The sequence below is a fragment of the Bos grunniens genome, chromosome 12 (genome assembly GCF_055505025.1).
Source record: "Bos grunniens cultivar Pamir isolate PY7600 chromosome 12, Bosgru_T2T1.0, whole genome shotgun sequence".
Classification (NCBI taxonomy): domain Eukaryota; kingdom Metazoa; phylum Chordata; class Mammalia; order Artiodactyla; family Bovidae; genus Bos; species Bos grunniens.
Window position 1 is genome coordinate 77,388,501 of NC_141176.1, and position 14,834 is coordinate 77,403,334.

The 14,834-nt window shown below is 41.0% G+C and overlaps 1 protein-coding gene across 1 annotated transcript in view; it reads right to left on the reverse strand.

Annotated features, from left to right (window-relative positions):
• Positions 1 to 14,834, reverse strand: part of LOC147361939 (ATP-binding cassette sub-family C member 4-like) — a 185,959-nt gene that overhangs the window by 138,611 nt on the left and 32,514 nt on the right. Inside the window, 5 exon segments of the mRNA XM_086330259.1 lie at positions 764 to 1,013; positions 2,561 to 2,686; positions 3,842 to 4,005; positions 5,025 to 5,114; positions 12,440 to 12,664. Of these exon segments, the coding sequence (XP_086186385.1) occupies positions 764 to 1,013; positions 2,561 to 2,686; positions 3,842 to 4,005; positions 5,025 to 5,114; positions 12,440 to 12,664 (855 nt within the window).

Sequence of the window (14,834 nt, forward strand, 5' to 3'; positions counted from 1 at the left end):
TATTACAGTGAAAGTATTTTTCAGATGAGATGGACACTTAAATAAGTAGACTCTCAGTAGAGCATAGAGCAGATTATCCTCAATAATGTAGGTGGGCCTCATCCAATTAGTTAAAGGCCTTAAGAAAAATTAGACTAATATCAACAATAATAAAACCACAGCCACACAACACACACATGAAGCTTCCATCTTGGGCAAATTACCGTGTCACTCATTACATCACTACAGTCCAAGGATATTCCTGAATGTCTTATTTCAAGACATGAAAGCTATGAAAAAGAAATTTTGTAAACTGCATGGACCATCCCTTATCAGTGTTGCTAGAAGTCCCATAAGAATGATAAACTCAGGGAATCAGAAATGACCCAGTATGGCTGATCTGTTTTATGGGGAATAGTTTTTTTATGGTATAGGAACCTCATCAGACACACACAAATCTCATTTGAGTCAGCACAGGAGATGCAGTCTGCTTCCTTCCTTCTCTTGCTTTGGGTCACTTTAATTGCCCTGCAGGCATCACTGCATGTAGAGCCTGTGCCACTGCTATTGATATTACTGCCCCTAAATGAGCAGGGATCCTACGTTCTTTGTAATGCATTCTACCTAAGAGGAGACAGGAGTATGTAAGACAGTTTGGAATGACTGACATATTTGACACTGAGAGAGGTAAATCTCACCTAACTGGAACACAGTGACACCACAAAAAAGGAGGGAATTTACAAAGAATCCACCTGCAATGGAAAAAAGTTATCTGTCACCAAACCTCGATTCTTCGGATGCTGACAATGGCCTCTGACACCTTCTCGACAGCCATGGGGAAGTAGAGGGTGCTCGAAAACCGCAGAGCCTCGAACAGTGTCACCACCACAAACACTTGGCTGGCTGTAATCCGGTTGTCAAGGAGCTCATTGGTGATGAAGGTGACAAAAATCATGATTTTGCTGACAGTGAAAAATGATGCCAAATTCATTCCTCTAAGGTAGGAACTTTTCAGAATCTTGGAAATTTCCTTCCTAGAAAGGACAGTAGGAAATAGCATTTTTAAGAACTATCGACATCCAACGCATGAATTCAAGTGCCCTGTGTGAGTGGCCCCTTTTGAGGAAGTGGACACAAATTAAGGTAAACCATCAATCATGTCATGGAGACACTCAAGAGTGCACTCCTGGAACTCTGCTCCAAACCAAGGACTACACACTTCATCACCACTTCACTTTTCCAACTAAATGAAGTCTTAATGTCACACTTTAAAAAAACTGGGCTCAATCTGACAGATTTGAACATACATTCAGCAAGCATTCACAACCACATATCCTGTGTTGGCTCCTCACTGATGACAGAAAAAAATGCCCACCCCCATCAGGACCTCATGAACTTGGAGAGGAAAAGAATAATAAACCTCAGGACTTCCCTGATGGTCCCGTAGATAAGAATTGGCCTCCCAATGCAGCGGACATAGGCTCTGTCTCTGGTCTGGAAGATTCCACATGCTGCAGAGCAACTAAGCCTGTGAGCCACAACTACTGAGCCCGAGCTCTAGAGCCGGTGCACTACTGCAACTACTGAAGCCTGTGCACCTGGAGCCTGTGCTCCGCAACAAGAGAAGCCACCAGTTAGAAGCCCAAGAACATCAATGAAAAAGCAGCCCCCACCCACCACAACTACCGAAATCCTGTGTGAGACAATTAAGACCAAGCACAACCAAAAATAAATGAATAAAGAAATAAAAAAGATGTAGTATGAAGCGTGTGTACACTTTTAAAAAAGAATAAACACAAAATTTGTGAGACACCAAGACATTAGACTGAGGCAGCCAGCACATCCCTACAGGAGCACAGAGCTGAGTCATATAACTCAGAGCAGTAGAGACAGGACAAGTCACACACATGTAGACCCTGAGAAGATGAGCAGGAGTCAGTTAGGATTGGCAGAGACCAGAGAAGAAGGAAGATGAGCGTGTATTTCCAGCAGAGGGCGGGGCCCCCACAAAGATGCAAATTGAGAGGTGACAGGGTACTCCCAGAAAATTCTAAGTACCCTGTGCTAGAGTATAAAAGCTCATCAGATATTTAAATGAAACATTTTTTAAAAATCTACAAACATAAAGCAAAGACAGATAGTATTTTCATGGCTCTGTTTGGAACGAGTAATACTGATCCATAATGTTTGGCCTGATACAGGTACACTCAATCTATAATCTCCCCATTTATGCTATATTAAAATATATTATAGCTTTAGTTTAAATATCATCTCAAACACTAATATCTTAGAATCATTGCTTATTTGGAATTTGCAGCATTAAGAAGTATTTGGAATTTCATTTCTGTATAAGTAAGAATCATATGTATTTCAAAAAGATGGTAAATGGAAGAGCAGCTGAAAATTACATTTCTACTATTCCCCTTAACCCTCTTGCCACATATGGGGGGATGGAAGGGTAGTATTTAAATTTATCTTAATGTGAAAACTCGGTAAGACTTCTAAACCATTTAGTAAAAATAGGAAATAAAACAGTACAAACATACACTGTGATACATTAAAAAAAAAAAAAGAAACTTACCTTCTCAGTTTGGAAATAAGGTCTATAAATGACTTTTCCCAAGCATTCATTTTTATTGTTTTGATGCCACTTATAACTTCACTCATGGTACTGATCCTGTCATCTGTGAGAGCTGCGGTCTTACTCCTGAGGGGACAGACATGAGAGATGAGCCTTAGTGATCACAGCATAACTTTCTGTAGCAGCAACAGTGGGCACAGGGAGGGATCAGTGATCAAATTATTTTCTATAGCTCTTTTGAGATGACAACGCAGGCAAGTCCTACTCAAAGTACAAATTGAGAAAATCTTCAATTAGGAAGTCAACCATTCAGTCCCATTCAAGAAGTAACTTGAGAACTTGCCAGCTAAGGAAGACCTGAAATGAGTCAGATACAAACCATCTTCCCAAGGAGGTTGTGCTTGGGCAGAGAAGGCAGAAACGGATGTACCAGGAAGACAGTGTCTATGATGTAAAAAAATAGGAGTAAAATTCTGGGGAGCTGAAAAGATGGGGCTTTTAATTCCACTGGGAAAAGAGAGCAAGAAAATCTTTAAAGACCTGGTAGCATTGGAACAGAGCCTTGAAAGATAAGGAGCATCTCTCCACAGAAAAGACAGGAAAGGAAATTTCAAATAGACAAAAATATCACATGTAAATTCACACATAAAAAGAAAAAACTCAAGGAAAAAAATCTTCAAACAGCACAATACCTCCATCACCTGACAACCTGACAGTGACCCACCTCCAACCCTCTGGGACCTGCTTCAGGTCTATCTCATCACCATTAGGCCCTTCATCACCAGCCACTGTTCTATCACATATGCTGCTGGGACTGTGGGGTTTTATAAAGACACAATTAAGGTCAACCTTGCCCTTGGGGTGCCTATAACTTAATGGAAACATTGAAATAAAACAAGACATAAATACACTACCTGAAGGTGGCTCTAAAACAAGCTTAACAAAAATAAATTCAGCTAGAAATGGGCCTGTAAAATTATTACTCTTTTTAATAATGTTTAAATAACTTGGACATCGGTAAATTCTTCTTAAGGACTCTCCACTTACTCAGGTACAGTGTCAGGAGGAGCCAGTGAGGGCCGTCACCTTTTCTGTTTAAAGATCAGCCTTCAGCTTAAGGCTGGAGCCTCTACTGGCTAAGCCTGAAGGGTCTACAACCCATGCAAAGAAGATTAGAAAATGCATTGGTTTGGTTTCTGAACAGAAGCATTGACTTCATTGGCAGACTATGGATGTTACCAAGCACGTATCACCTATTTTTTAAACCAGTGATTCTCTTACCGGAGTGATGAAAACAACTTTCCAAAGCAGCTTTGCAAAAGCAGAAGAATAATGAGAACCGCCATCCCAGCAAGGCACGACATTCCTATTTCTATCCAGAGCAGGGCGGTCACTGCGATAGCCTGCAGTGGCCCCACCCACAGATAGTGCAAGAACATTGTTACCTTAAAAGAGAAAGACAAAGTCTTCTTGAGACTGTATACAATCAAAATCAGTAAAGACACAGTGTAGAAACAATCTGCTCTGAAAGAACAGACAGGAACCTAAACAGGGATATCTCAGTGGGTTTTAAACCAGCTAAAGCAGAAACCCATGTCCAGCCCAGACGACGCTGTTCCTGGCAGCACAGGGCCAGCTTCAGGGACATCCAGGGAGAACCCGACCTGAAGGAAGATGTTGATTTTGTTTACACCACAAATGAGCTCAGGGCATCCCTAAACTCTCACTTCCCCCTATATTCAGCCCCCATCTCACTCTAGCACCCAAGAAAAACTTATATTATGATAAGTACCACACTCTCTAGTAATTATTTATGTACTTACCTCCCTAATGGGCTGTGGTTTCTCCACAGCAAAAACTAAATCATATTCAACCTTGAAACTGAGTAGTGGCCTTACTTCATGCTTGATGAATGAATAACTGAAAGAGAAGTGTCTGACCAACAGCTACAAGGCCCTGGATACTGTGATCTATTCATAAAGTAAGTGGAAAAAAGAGTGTGAGGGGACAGAAGAGAGTAGGCTGTGTCTGGCTGAGGGCCACCCACTTGGCATTATTCCTCACAGGCTTCCTATGCAGCAGGCACTGAACAGGGCAAAGGGGAAAGAACAACCCCTGCCCACCAGGCCTTCATCAGCCAGAGGAGGAGGGAGACAGTTCAGGCAGCAACACTGACTCCACGTACCAAGAAGGGCCATGCCAGGAGGACCCCTAGGGACACTCACTGAGCCAGGCAAGAACACTGCTGCCTGTTTATTACTAGAAAAACAAAACTCTCATCTACAGGACAATCCAGATTATTACATCTAAGTTGCACATAGAGGAAATGAGAGTTGGGTAAAGAGAACACTTAAGTCCTCAACAGAACCCTGGCCAACACCAAATGCTGGCATCTGGCATCCCAATGAGCTGAACCCAGTGAGAAAGGGAGGACATGGAAGAGGATCCCTCAGGGGCAGCTCACCTGGTCAAACCTGTTCACATCGTTGGACATCAGGTTGACTATCTGGCCTGTGCTGGTCTTCCCCATGGCCGAGCTACTTAGGCGAAGTGCCTGAAATGAGAGAGGGAGACAGAGATCCAGATTCCTAAGGTGATAGCAAGTCACTCTAAGAACATAACAAAATAAAGCGTGTTTTCCTGGGATCTTGCCTGGTGTCAGGATGACAGCAGGGCTCTAGGGACCCACCTTCATCCTTCCTATCCTCAGTGTGGCAGCAACCTCAGCCACAAGGATGGTAAAGGGAGGAGAAGAAGGTAGAAGCAAATCCCCCACCCAGTTTCTCAGTGAACTTGGACCTGCCTGAAGTGTAAAGGGTATAGATTTAGACTTAGCGGTCAACTAAAGTACTTTTGAGGCAAATTATATGAGAGTGGAGAGACTGCATTAAGAAAATAAAATAAGAGACTTGGACTATATATCTGGAATCAATCATTAATTCTTTGGGTGATGTCATTTTAACACTTTGGGTTTAGGTTCTTTGTTCTAAAGAGTATGGAATCTTCATTCTGAAGAGTATGAAAGGGAATCTTCATTCCCTTTCATTCTGAAATGAGTATAATACTCAAAACAGTATTCCTGTGAGGAACCTCTGTTCTTAATGCCAGTTTTCTGAATTTAAAAAACACAGCCTGTGTTTCAGAGTCCCTTTATTTGGCAAAGACCTCTGAAAAATGCCCCAGAAAGCTGAGGAACCTGAACAGACACCATGAGTTGCTTCAACAAACCATCAAGTGGAGGCTCCGATCCAAACAAAATGTTATGGTTCATAAAAACTTCTCATTTGGTCCTTGAGTTAAACAGAAAACTCAGCAATCAAGTGTTAATGTAAAACAGTACAGCTGGGATGGAAGAGATATAGCAGTTCCTCAAAAAAGTAAACATAAAATCAGCATATATTATAGCAGGACCACTTTTGCGGATGTACTCAAAAGAAATGAACACATAAACTTGATCTTTTTGCACACCTGTGTACAAAAGTTCAGAATAGCCAAAGGTGGAAATAATTCAAAAATCCACTGACAGATGAATGGATACAAACAATGTTGTATAGACCTATCACTTCAGTTCAGTTCAGTTCAGTCACTCAGTTGTGTCCAACTCTTTGCGACCCCATGAATCGCAGCATGCAAGGCCTCCCTGTCCATCACCAACTCCCGGAGTTCACTCAGACTCACGTCCATCGAGTCAGTGATGCCATCCAGCCATCTCATCCTCTGTCGTCCCCTTCTCTTCCTGCTCCCAATCCCTCCCAGCATCAGTCTTTTCCAATGAGTCAACTCTTCTCATGAGGTAGCCAAAGTACTGGAGTTTCAGCTTTAGCATCATTCCCTCCAAAGAACACCCAGGGCTTATCTTCAAAATGGACTGGTTGGATATCTTTGCAGTCCAAGGGACTCTCAAGAGTCTTCTCCAACACCACAGTTTAAAAGCATCAATTCTTCGGTACTCAGCTTTCTTCACAGTCCAACACACACATGCATACATGACCACTGGAAAAACCATAGCCTTGATGAGATGGACCTTTGTTGGCAAAGTAATGTCTCTGCTTTTCAATATGCTGCCTAGGTTGGTCATAACTTTCCTTCCAAGAAGTAAGTGTCTTTTAATTTCATGGCGGCAATCACCATCTGCAGTGATTTTGGAGCCCAAAAAAATAAAGTCTGACACTGTTTCCACTGTTTCCCCATCTATTTTCCATGAAGTGATGGGACCGGATGCCATGATCTTCGTTTTCTGAATCTTGAGCTTTAAGGCAACTTTTTCACTCTCCACTTTCACTTTCATCAAGAGGCTTTTTAGTTCCTCTTCACTTTCGGCCATAAGGGTGGTGTCATCTGCATATCTGAGGTTATTGATATTTCTCCCAGGAATCTTGATTCCAGCTTGTGCTTCTTCCAGCCCAGTGTTTCTCATGATGTACTCTGCATAGAAGTTAAATAAGCAGGATGACAATATACAGCTTTAATGTACTCCTTTTCCTATTTGGAACCAGTCTGTTCCATGTCCAGTTCTAACTGTTGCTTCCTGACCTGCATACAAATTTCTCAAGAGGCAGGTCAGGTGGTCTAGTATTCCCATCTCTTTCAGAATTTCCCAAAGTTTATTGTGATCCACACAGTCAAGGTTTTGGCATAGTCAATAAAGCAGAAATATATGCTTTTCTGGAAGTTTCTTGCTTTTTCGATGATCCAGCAGATGTTGGCAATTTGATCTCTGGTTCCTCTGCCTTTTCTAAAACCGGCTTGAACATCAGGAAGTTCATGGTTCACATATTGCTGAAACCTGGCTTGGAGAATTTTGAGCATTACTTTACTAGTGTGTGAGATGAGTGCAATTGTGTGGTGGTTTCAGCATTATTTGGCATTGCTTTTCTTTGGGATTGGAAGGAAAACTGACCTTTCCAGTCCTGTGGCCACTGCTGAGTTTTCCAAATTTGCTGGCATATTGAGGGCAGCACTTTCACAGCATCATCTTTCAGGATTTGAAAGAGCTCAACTGAAATTCCATCACCTCCACTAGCTTTGTTCGTAGTGATGCTTTCTAAGGCCCACTTGACTTCACATTCCAGGATGTCTGGCTCTAGGTCAGTGATCACACTATCATGATTATCTGGGTCGTGAAGATCTTTTTTGTAAAGTCCTTCTGTGTATTCTTTCCATCTCTTCTTAATATCTTCTGCTTCTGTTAGGTCCATACCATTCCTGTCCTTTATCGAGCACATCTTTGCATGAAATGTTCCCTTGGTATCTCTAATTTTCTTGAAGAGATCTCTAGTCTTTCCCATTCTGTTGTTTTTCTCTCTTTCTTTGCATTGATCACTGAGGAAGGCTTTCTTATCTCTTCTTGCTATTCTTTGGAACTCTGCATTCAGATGCTTATATCTTTCCTTTTCTCCTTTGCTTTTCGCTTCTCTTCTTTTCACAGCTATATGTAAGGCCTCCGCAGACAGCCATTTGCTTTTTATCATTTCTTTTCCATGAGGATGGTCTTGATCCCTGTCTCCTGTACAATGTCACGAACCTCAGTCCATAGTTCATCAGGCACTCTATCTATCAGATCTAGTCCCTTAAATCTATTTCTCACTTCCACTGTATAATCATAAGGGATTTGATTTAGGTCATACCTGAATGATCTAATGGTTTTCCTTACTTTCTTCGATTTAAATCTGAATTTGGCAATAAGGAGTTCATGATCTGAGCCACAGTCAGCTCCTGGTCTTGATTTTGTTGACTGCATAGAGCTTTTCCATCTTTGGCTGCAAAGAATATAATTAATCTGATTTCAGTGTTGACCATCTGATGATGTCAGTGTGTAGAGTCTTCTCTTGTTTTGTTGGAAGAGGGTGTTTGCTATGACCAGTGCATTTTCTTGGCAAAACTCTATTAGTCTTTGCCCTGCTTCATTCTGTATTCCAAGGCCAAATTTGCCTGTTACTCCAGGTGCTTCTTGACTTCCTACTTTTGCATTCCAGTCCCCTATAATGAAAAAGACATCTTTTGGGGGTGTTAGTTCTAAAAGGTCTTGTAGGTTCATAGAACCGTTCAACTTCAGCTTCTTCAGCATTACTGGTTGGGGCATAGACTTGGATTACTGTGATATTGAATGGTTCTCCTTGGAAACGAACAGAGATCATTCTGTCGTTTTTGAGATTGCATCCAAATACTGCATTTTGGACTCTTTTGTCGACCATGATGGCTACTCCATTTCTTCTAAGGGATTCCTGCCCACAGTAGTAGATATAATGGTCATTGGGGTTAAATTCACCCATTCCAGTCCAATTTAGTTTGCTGATTCCTAGAATGTCGACGTTCACTCTTGCCATCTCTTGTTTGACCTTTTTAAGCCTGAATAACATAGACCTATAATGGAATGTTATTCAGGCTTAAAAAGAAATTAAATTCTGGCACCGGCTTCAACATAGATGAACCTTGAAGACATTGTGCTACATGACATAAGCTAATCACAAAATGACAAACATTGTGTGATTCCACTTATACACAGCACCTAAAGTAGTTAAATTCGGAGAGAGAAGTAGAATGGTGATGGATGAGGGGAGGGAAGTTCTGAACAATGTGATACTTGATGTGAATAAATGGTGTACTTAAAAAGAGTTAAGATAGTAAATGTTTTATTGTGTATATTTTGCCACATTTAAAAAATTAATGATCAAAAACCAAAAGTAATTTTACCAACACTGTGGAAATGTGAATAAACAGCACGTCATTTTACATACGATACCTCCCAAAAGGTCATTCCAATTTCAGCTGAAAAGAGCACTAAAATGCTGAATGGGGCTTTTTAGGAAGCTACACATGTGCAGCCTTAGAGAGCTCCTGGAGATGTGCTCCAGCCTGGAATCCATGGTGCAAACAAATTACGACTCTGAGCTTAGTAGCCATTCCATTTCTAACACCCAACCTGATTTCTTCCCAGGACCAGGGATTAGAAGTTGAATAAGAACCACAAACATTCAGAGCTGCTCTGTAGCACCAGATTTGCTAGTGCTAAGGAATCAGCCCACCTGTAACTTGCAAAAAAGGTGTCTTATTCCTGCACTTCAGCAGGATTCTAGATGCAAGGCTGGCGCTAGTGCTAAGTCACTTCAGTCATGTCTGACTCTTTACAACTCTATGGATTGTAGCCCACCAGGCTCCTCTGTCCATGGGACTCTCCAGGCAAGAATACTGTTGTGAGCTGCCATTTCCTTCTCCAGGGGATCTTCCTGACTTGGAATTGAACCCAGGTCTCCTTCATTGCAGGCAGATTCTTTAACATCTGAGCTACCAGGGATGCCCTAGATGCAAGGCTAGGCACAAGGAAATTTGTCTTTCCCACATTTCCTGAATTTCAGATTAAGTCTATGGCTTAATCTCTAAAATTCCTGACTTCATACAGGGACAGTTCTTTCAGGCATAATCAAGCCCACAAATGAACACCTTTGGGAGAGAAATTTACATTCACACAAGCATACAGGCCAGGTCAGATCAGATTTTCCAAAGTGTTTGTTGGAAAGAAGAAAAACAGGTGGACTATGGCTCACCTGTACAGTGAAGAGTAAGCTTTGACTGAACCATCACCTCACACCTAACTTAAGACTTTCACAGTATAGTTCTGGTAAATTCCGTGCATATTTATGGGAACTAAGCATGATCTAGGAAGACAAACATCATTTTGGGGGAAATCTAAATATTTGTCTGCTAAATGCTGAACTGTGAAAGAGAATAGGGTTTCCCTGGTGGTTAAAAATCTACCTCTCCTGGAGGAGGAAATGGCAACGCACTTTCATATTCTTGCCTGGGAAAGTCCATGGACAGAGGAGCCTGGTGGGCTACAGTTCATGGGGTCACAGCGCACAACTGAGTGACTGAGCAAGCACGCATGTACACAAGATGATGATGGAGGACAAGGAAGACCCCTGACTAGAGTGTACGGGCACTGCTGTCGTTTCCGCATCACCCAAGAGGAAACTTGCTCACGTGCAATAGCCAAACACAGAGCATGAGATGTCAGGGCCCTGGATTCACACAGCCCTGACATTAATAAGACTTTGTTCAGGGAAAGAAGAGAAGACACTTCACATTTTGCAAAGAAAATCATTCCTAGGAAATAGAAGCTCTAGATAAGTAGCAACCAGGTAAAAGAAGCAATAATTTTGATTTAAATTGTTTGGTTTTAGTTTTCAATAAGGATTTTATTTTTTAATAAAAATTATATATATTTAAGGTGTGCAACATGATGTTTTATTAAAAATACACATTGGGAAATGATTTCTGTAGTAAAACCAATTAACATATTCACCATCTCATGTAGTTATCATTATGTGTGTATGAAGTGAGATCACTTAAAATCTACTGTCTCAGCAACTTACTAGTATACAATACAGTTAAGTAAGGATTTGAAAAAAAGCAAACAACCCAGAGCAACAAGATACCCAGGAACAAGTTCATACAGAGCCCTTTAGCTCCTGACAGAGTGAATCTGTGGCAATTTCTTTGTAAAGACACCTGAAATTCTTACTCCTTTTATATTAGCTAATACCAGCGTAAATGATGAAATAATTTTATGGCATTTCTCAATAGAAAATCACTGAACACACCAAATCAGGTCTTATTAAAACTGTTATAATGCATACTAAAGACAAAAAGCAAATATTGTATTATGAAAATAACTTGAAAGAATAGCAACAAATTCTCTCCAAAATTATTAAAGACAATGGAAAATTTCAAGTTTTATCCCAAATATCCAACTATTTTCTTTAATAGCATTTTAAAAAAGCATAGCTATAGAATATAGTGAGTAAGTCTGTATTTGGTATGGATTTAATTTATATGTTTATTTAGGTAACACAATTTTACTGAAAAATTGGTTAGTGAAGTGAAAGTCACTCAGTCGTGTCTGACTCTTTGCGACCCCATGGACTATACAGTCCATGAAGTTCGCCAGGTCAGAATACTAGAGTTGGGTAACCTTTCCCTTTTCCAGGGGATCTTCCCAACCCAGGGATCAAACCCAGGCCTCCTGCATTGCAGGTGAATTCTTTACCACCTAAGTCACGAGGGAAGGCCAAGAATACTTGTTGGGTAGCCTATCCCTTCTCTGGAGAATCTTCCCAACCCAGGAATCGAACTGGGGTCTCCTGCATTGCAAGTGGATTCTTTACCAACTGAGCTATCAGTTGAATATGATTAGATGGGCCATATAAAAATAAAATAATTCCATTTCTCAAACACATTCCATTCTCCTAGGTTTAATTTTATAGATCCAAGTTCATTTTCAAATATAACTTTGATATAAATGAAGGTTTTAATGAACAACAACAAAATTTCCATAAATACTAGTTTGAGATTTAGGGATGAAAACACTGAAAATCAATGTGATACTTTTGATACTTATTTTTTAGTTAGATTTTGTTACAAATGTAATAGATACTATGCAACAACCTATGGCTAGATGTTGAAGGCAGCCTTGATCTGATCTCAATAGAAAACTTTCCATTATACATTGGTGAAGTTTGCTTAAACAACAACAAACTTGGCTAGATACAAATAGCAAGCTTCTCTGTTACTGTTTAGTCGGTTCCAACTCTTTGCAGCCCCATGGACTGTAGCCTGCCAGGCTCCATGGCATTCCCCAGGCAAGGATACTGGAGAGGTTTGCCATTTCCTTCTCCAGGGGCTCTTCAAGACCCAGGAATTGAACCAGTGTCTCCTGCATTGGCAGGCTGATTACCACTGAGCCATCTGAAAGCCCGAGCACACTGCTCTAGTAAAGTATAAATGATCCTAGTTACAAATTGTTAAATTTACAGAGAACTTTCCCAAAATGTCCTTGATGCTTCAGGGGAGGTACACATTGTGTTACCCAGTGGCACTTACCTTGCGGTAGATCATATGGCACATGGCTACTCTCAGCCTCATCCCCACACGCTGCATGTGATAGAAGTACAAGTGGTGCAGAACGGCCCACACGAGCACGCAGGCACTCAGCCCTGCCGCGTAGCCGTAGGCTTCGTGCAAAGCAGCAGAATCACTGGGATCATAGTTTTCAACATAACTAATCATTTTCCCCAAAAACATGGGCTGAACTACTCTGGTCCCTTCCTAAATGGAAAAAAAAAAAAAAAAAAAAAAAGCCTTAATTAGAAATGCAAGCCATATCAAATTTTTTAACACAAGTTTTAATTTTATTATTAGCATGTTAAAAAGGCATTTTGACAAAATGCTACATCCATGACTAATCAAAAAAAAAAAAAAATCCAGATCTACTCTTTTCTATAAGATAAGCAGACAATAGTTTTAACCTTAGCCCAAATGCTTTAGTACACTGGGCTTAGTACACTCTGGAAGCTGTGTGCTTTAGATATTGCAACCAGTACTTTAGAATGCATTTGGCAAAATACCAATTAGACCTTAAGATTAATAAGAACAAAAGTAGCAGAGGGTAAGAAATTTGCTTCCATAAACAAGCCCTGCTGTCAGCCTGCCCCTGTCCCTTGTACTCTCAACATCCCAACCCAACAGCAAGTCATGCATAGGAGACATGCTTTTACCATCTTCTGTTTAAGAATCTTTATAAAGTGAGACACTGGCACAAACACACCCACTGTCTCCCACCCTGAACTGCACATGTCTATAGATGAAGAGAACGGAACCCATCCTCTGCCAGAGTATCACAAAGAAACCAGGCTGGGGAGGTTCCCAGGCCCCTGGCCCCAGCAGGCTCTGTGTCATTATGTCTCTACCCTCTAGAAGCTGGGATGTCCCCCAGAATCAAAAATTAAACATGGCAGAAGTCAAGCTAAAAAAAAAAATGATGCTCCTGTGGTCTGCCATTAACCACACATTGAAGGTGCTGGTTTCGAAGAAATGTTACCAATCGTCTCTTCCCCAAAGCAAAAATTAAAATCCTATTCCAACGATTTGGAGGAAATTGAGGCTTACCCCCTGAGTAAGACTTAAGGAAAACAATTTTCTTTCCCAAAACTAAAGGAAAAAAAAAAGTGCAACACTTGCTCACTTTGCCAAATGGCCACTCCAACACACAACCTAATTCTTCCTTTTTGAAGGTCCCCTTCTCCCCCATCAAGGAAAACCAAACACTCAATACAAATCCAGGTCACCAAAAGTAAACACCTCGGCCCTCAACATCATTTCCTCCACAGACTTCTCAAAAGACAAAGGACCAAAAGAATGGAAATCTTTCAGGAACTCAACTTTGGAACAAGATTTTCCTTTTAAGCAATCCCTCCTTACTAACACAGATGTGATAATCAACTGACAGGCTTGCTTTTGATAGCTTTCTTCTGTCTGAGTTGAGGAACCCACATGCAAGAGGAAGGGAAGGAGAATCCAAAACATCAATCATGAAACACAACTAACAGCATTTTCTGCTCAACTAGTGCCCAACTAGGATATTTACAGAAAGCTGTTCCCATTCCTCAAATGGATGTGACATTAAACCCCAAGATTCCTGTCTTGCTCTGCACACACGCACCCACATGTTCACAGGCTGCACCAACTGCCTCACCTTCCACAAGGACACGAAAGGCTTCATCTACTACAGAGAAGAGATCACTGTTTAGCTGAAAATTATGAGTATGATGATCAGATCAGAGCAGGAGCATCAGTTCTCAAGAACACAAAAGTCACTGTCTGTCACATTTCCAGCAAGCCCCATCATTCACCCCTAGAGGTTCTAAGAGCCCCTCACACTGTACACTGTAAAACAGACTTTGTATAAACTTCACTGAAATAGAAATCTGGAGGCTCACACAGGGAGGCAAGAATGTCAGCCCAGGTATGGCCGAGGGCAGTCCATTGCTGTAGCCTACAAGCCTGGGACTTTCCACCAGAAGCCAGCACTAACACCTGCCATCCCAAATGGTCCCAAAATTTGTGATTTTCTTTGGGAATCATTGTTGCCTATTACTTAGCTCTCCATTTGAGCCTATATGGTTATAAATACAGGAGAAATAAGAGTAAAGTCACCAAACAGAATACTGATAGATGCAACAAATTTACGAAGAAGGAGTACAAAATAAAGACAGGTCATTACTGCTTTAGTGTCTGAAATTTTCTGCTGAGAGTCAATATTTAATAACCCAGTTGAACAAACAGCCTCATTAAGGAGTAATGCCATGATCTTCCCTGATTCCCAGTGGTTAAGAATCTTTCTGCCAATGCAGGGAACACAGGTTCTATCCTTGGTCCAGGAAAATACCATATGCCACAGAGCAACTAAACCTATAACCACAAATTATGCCAACAAGTC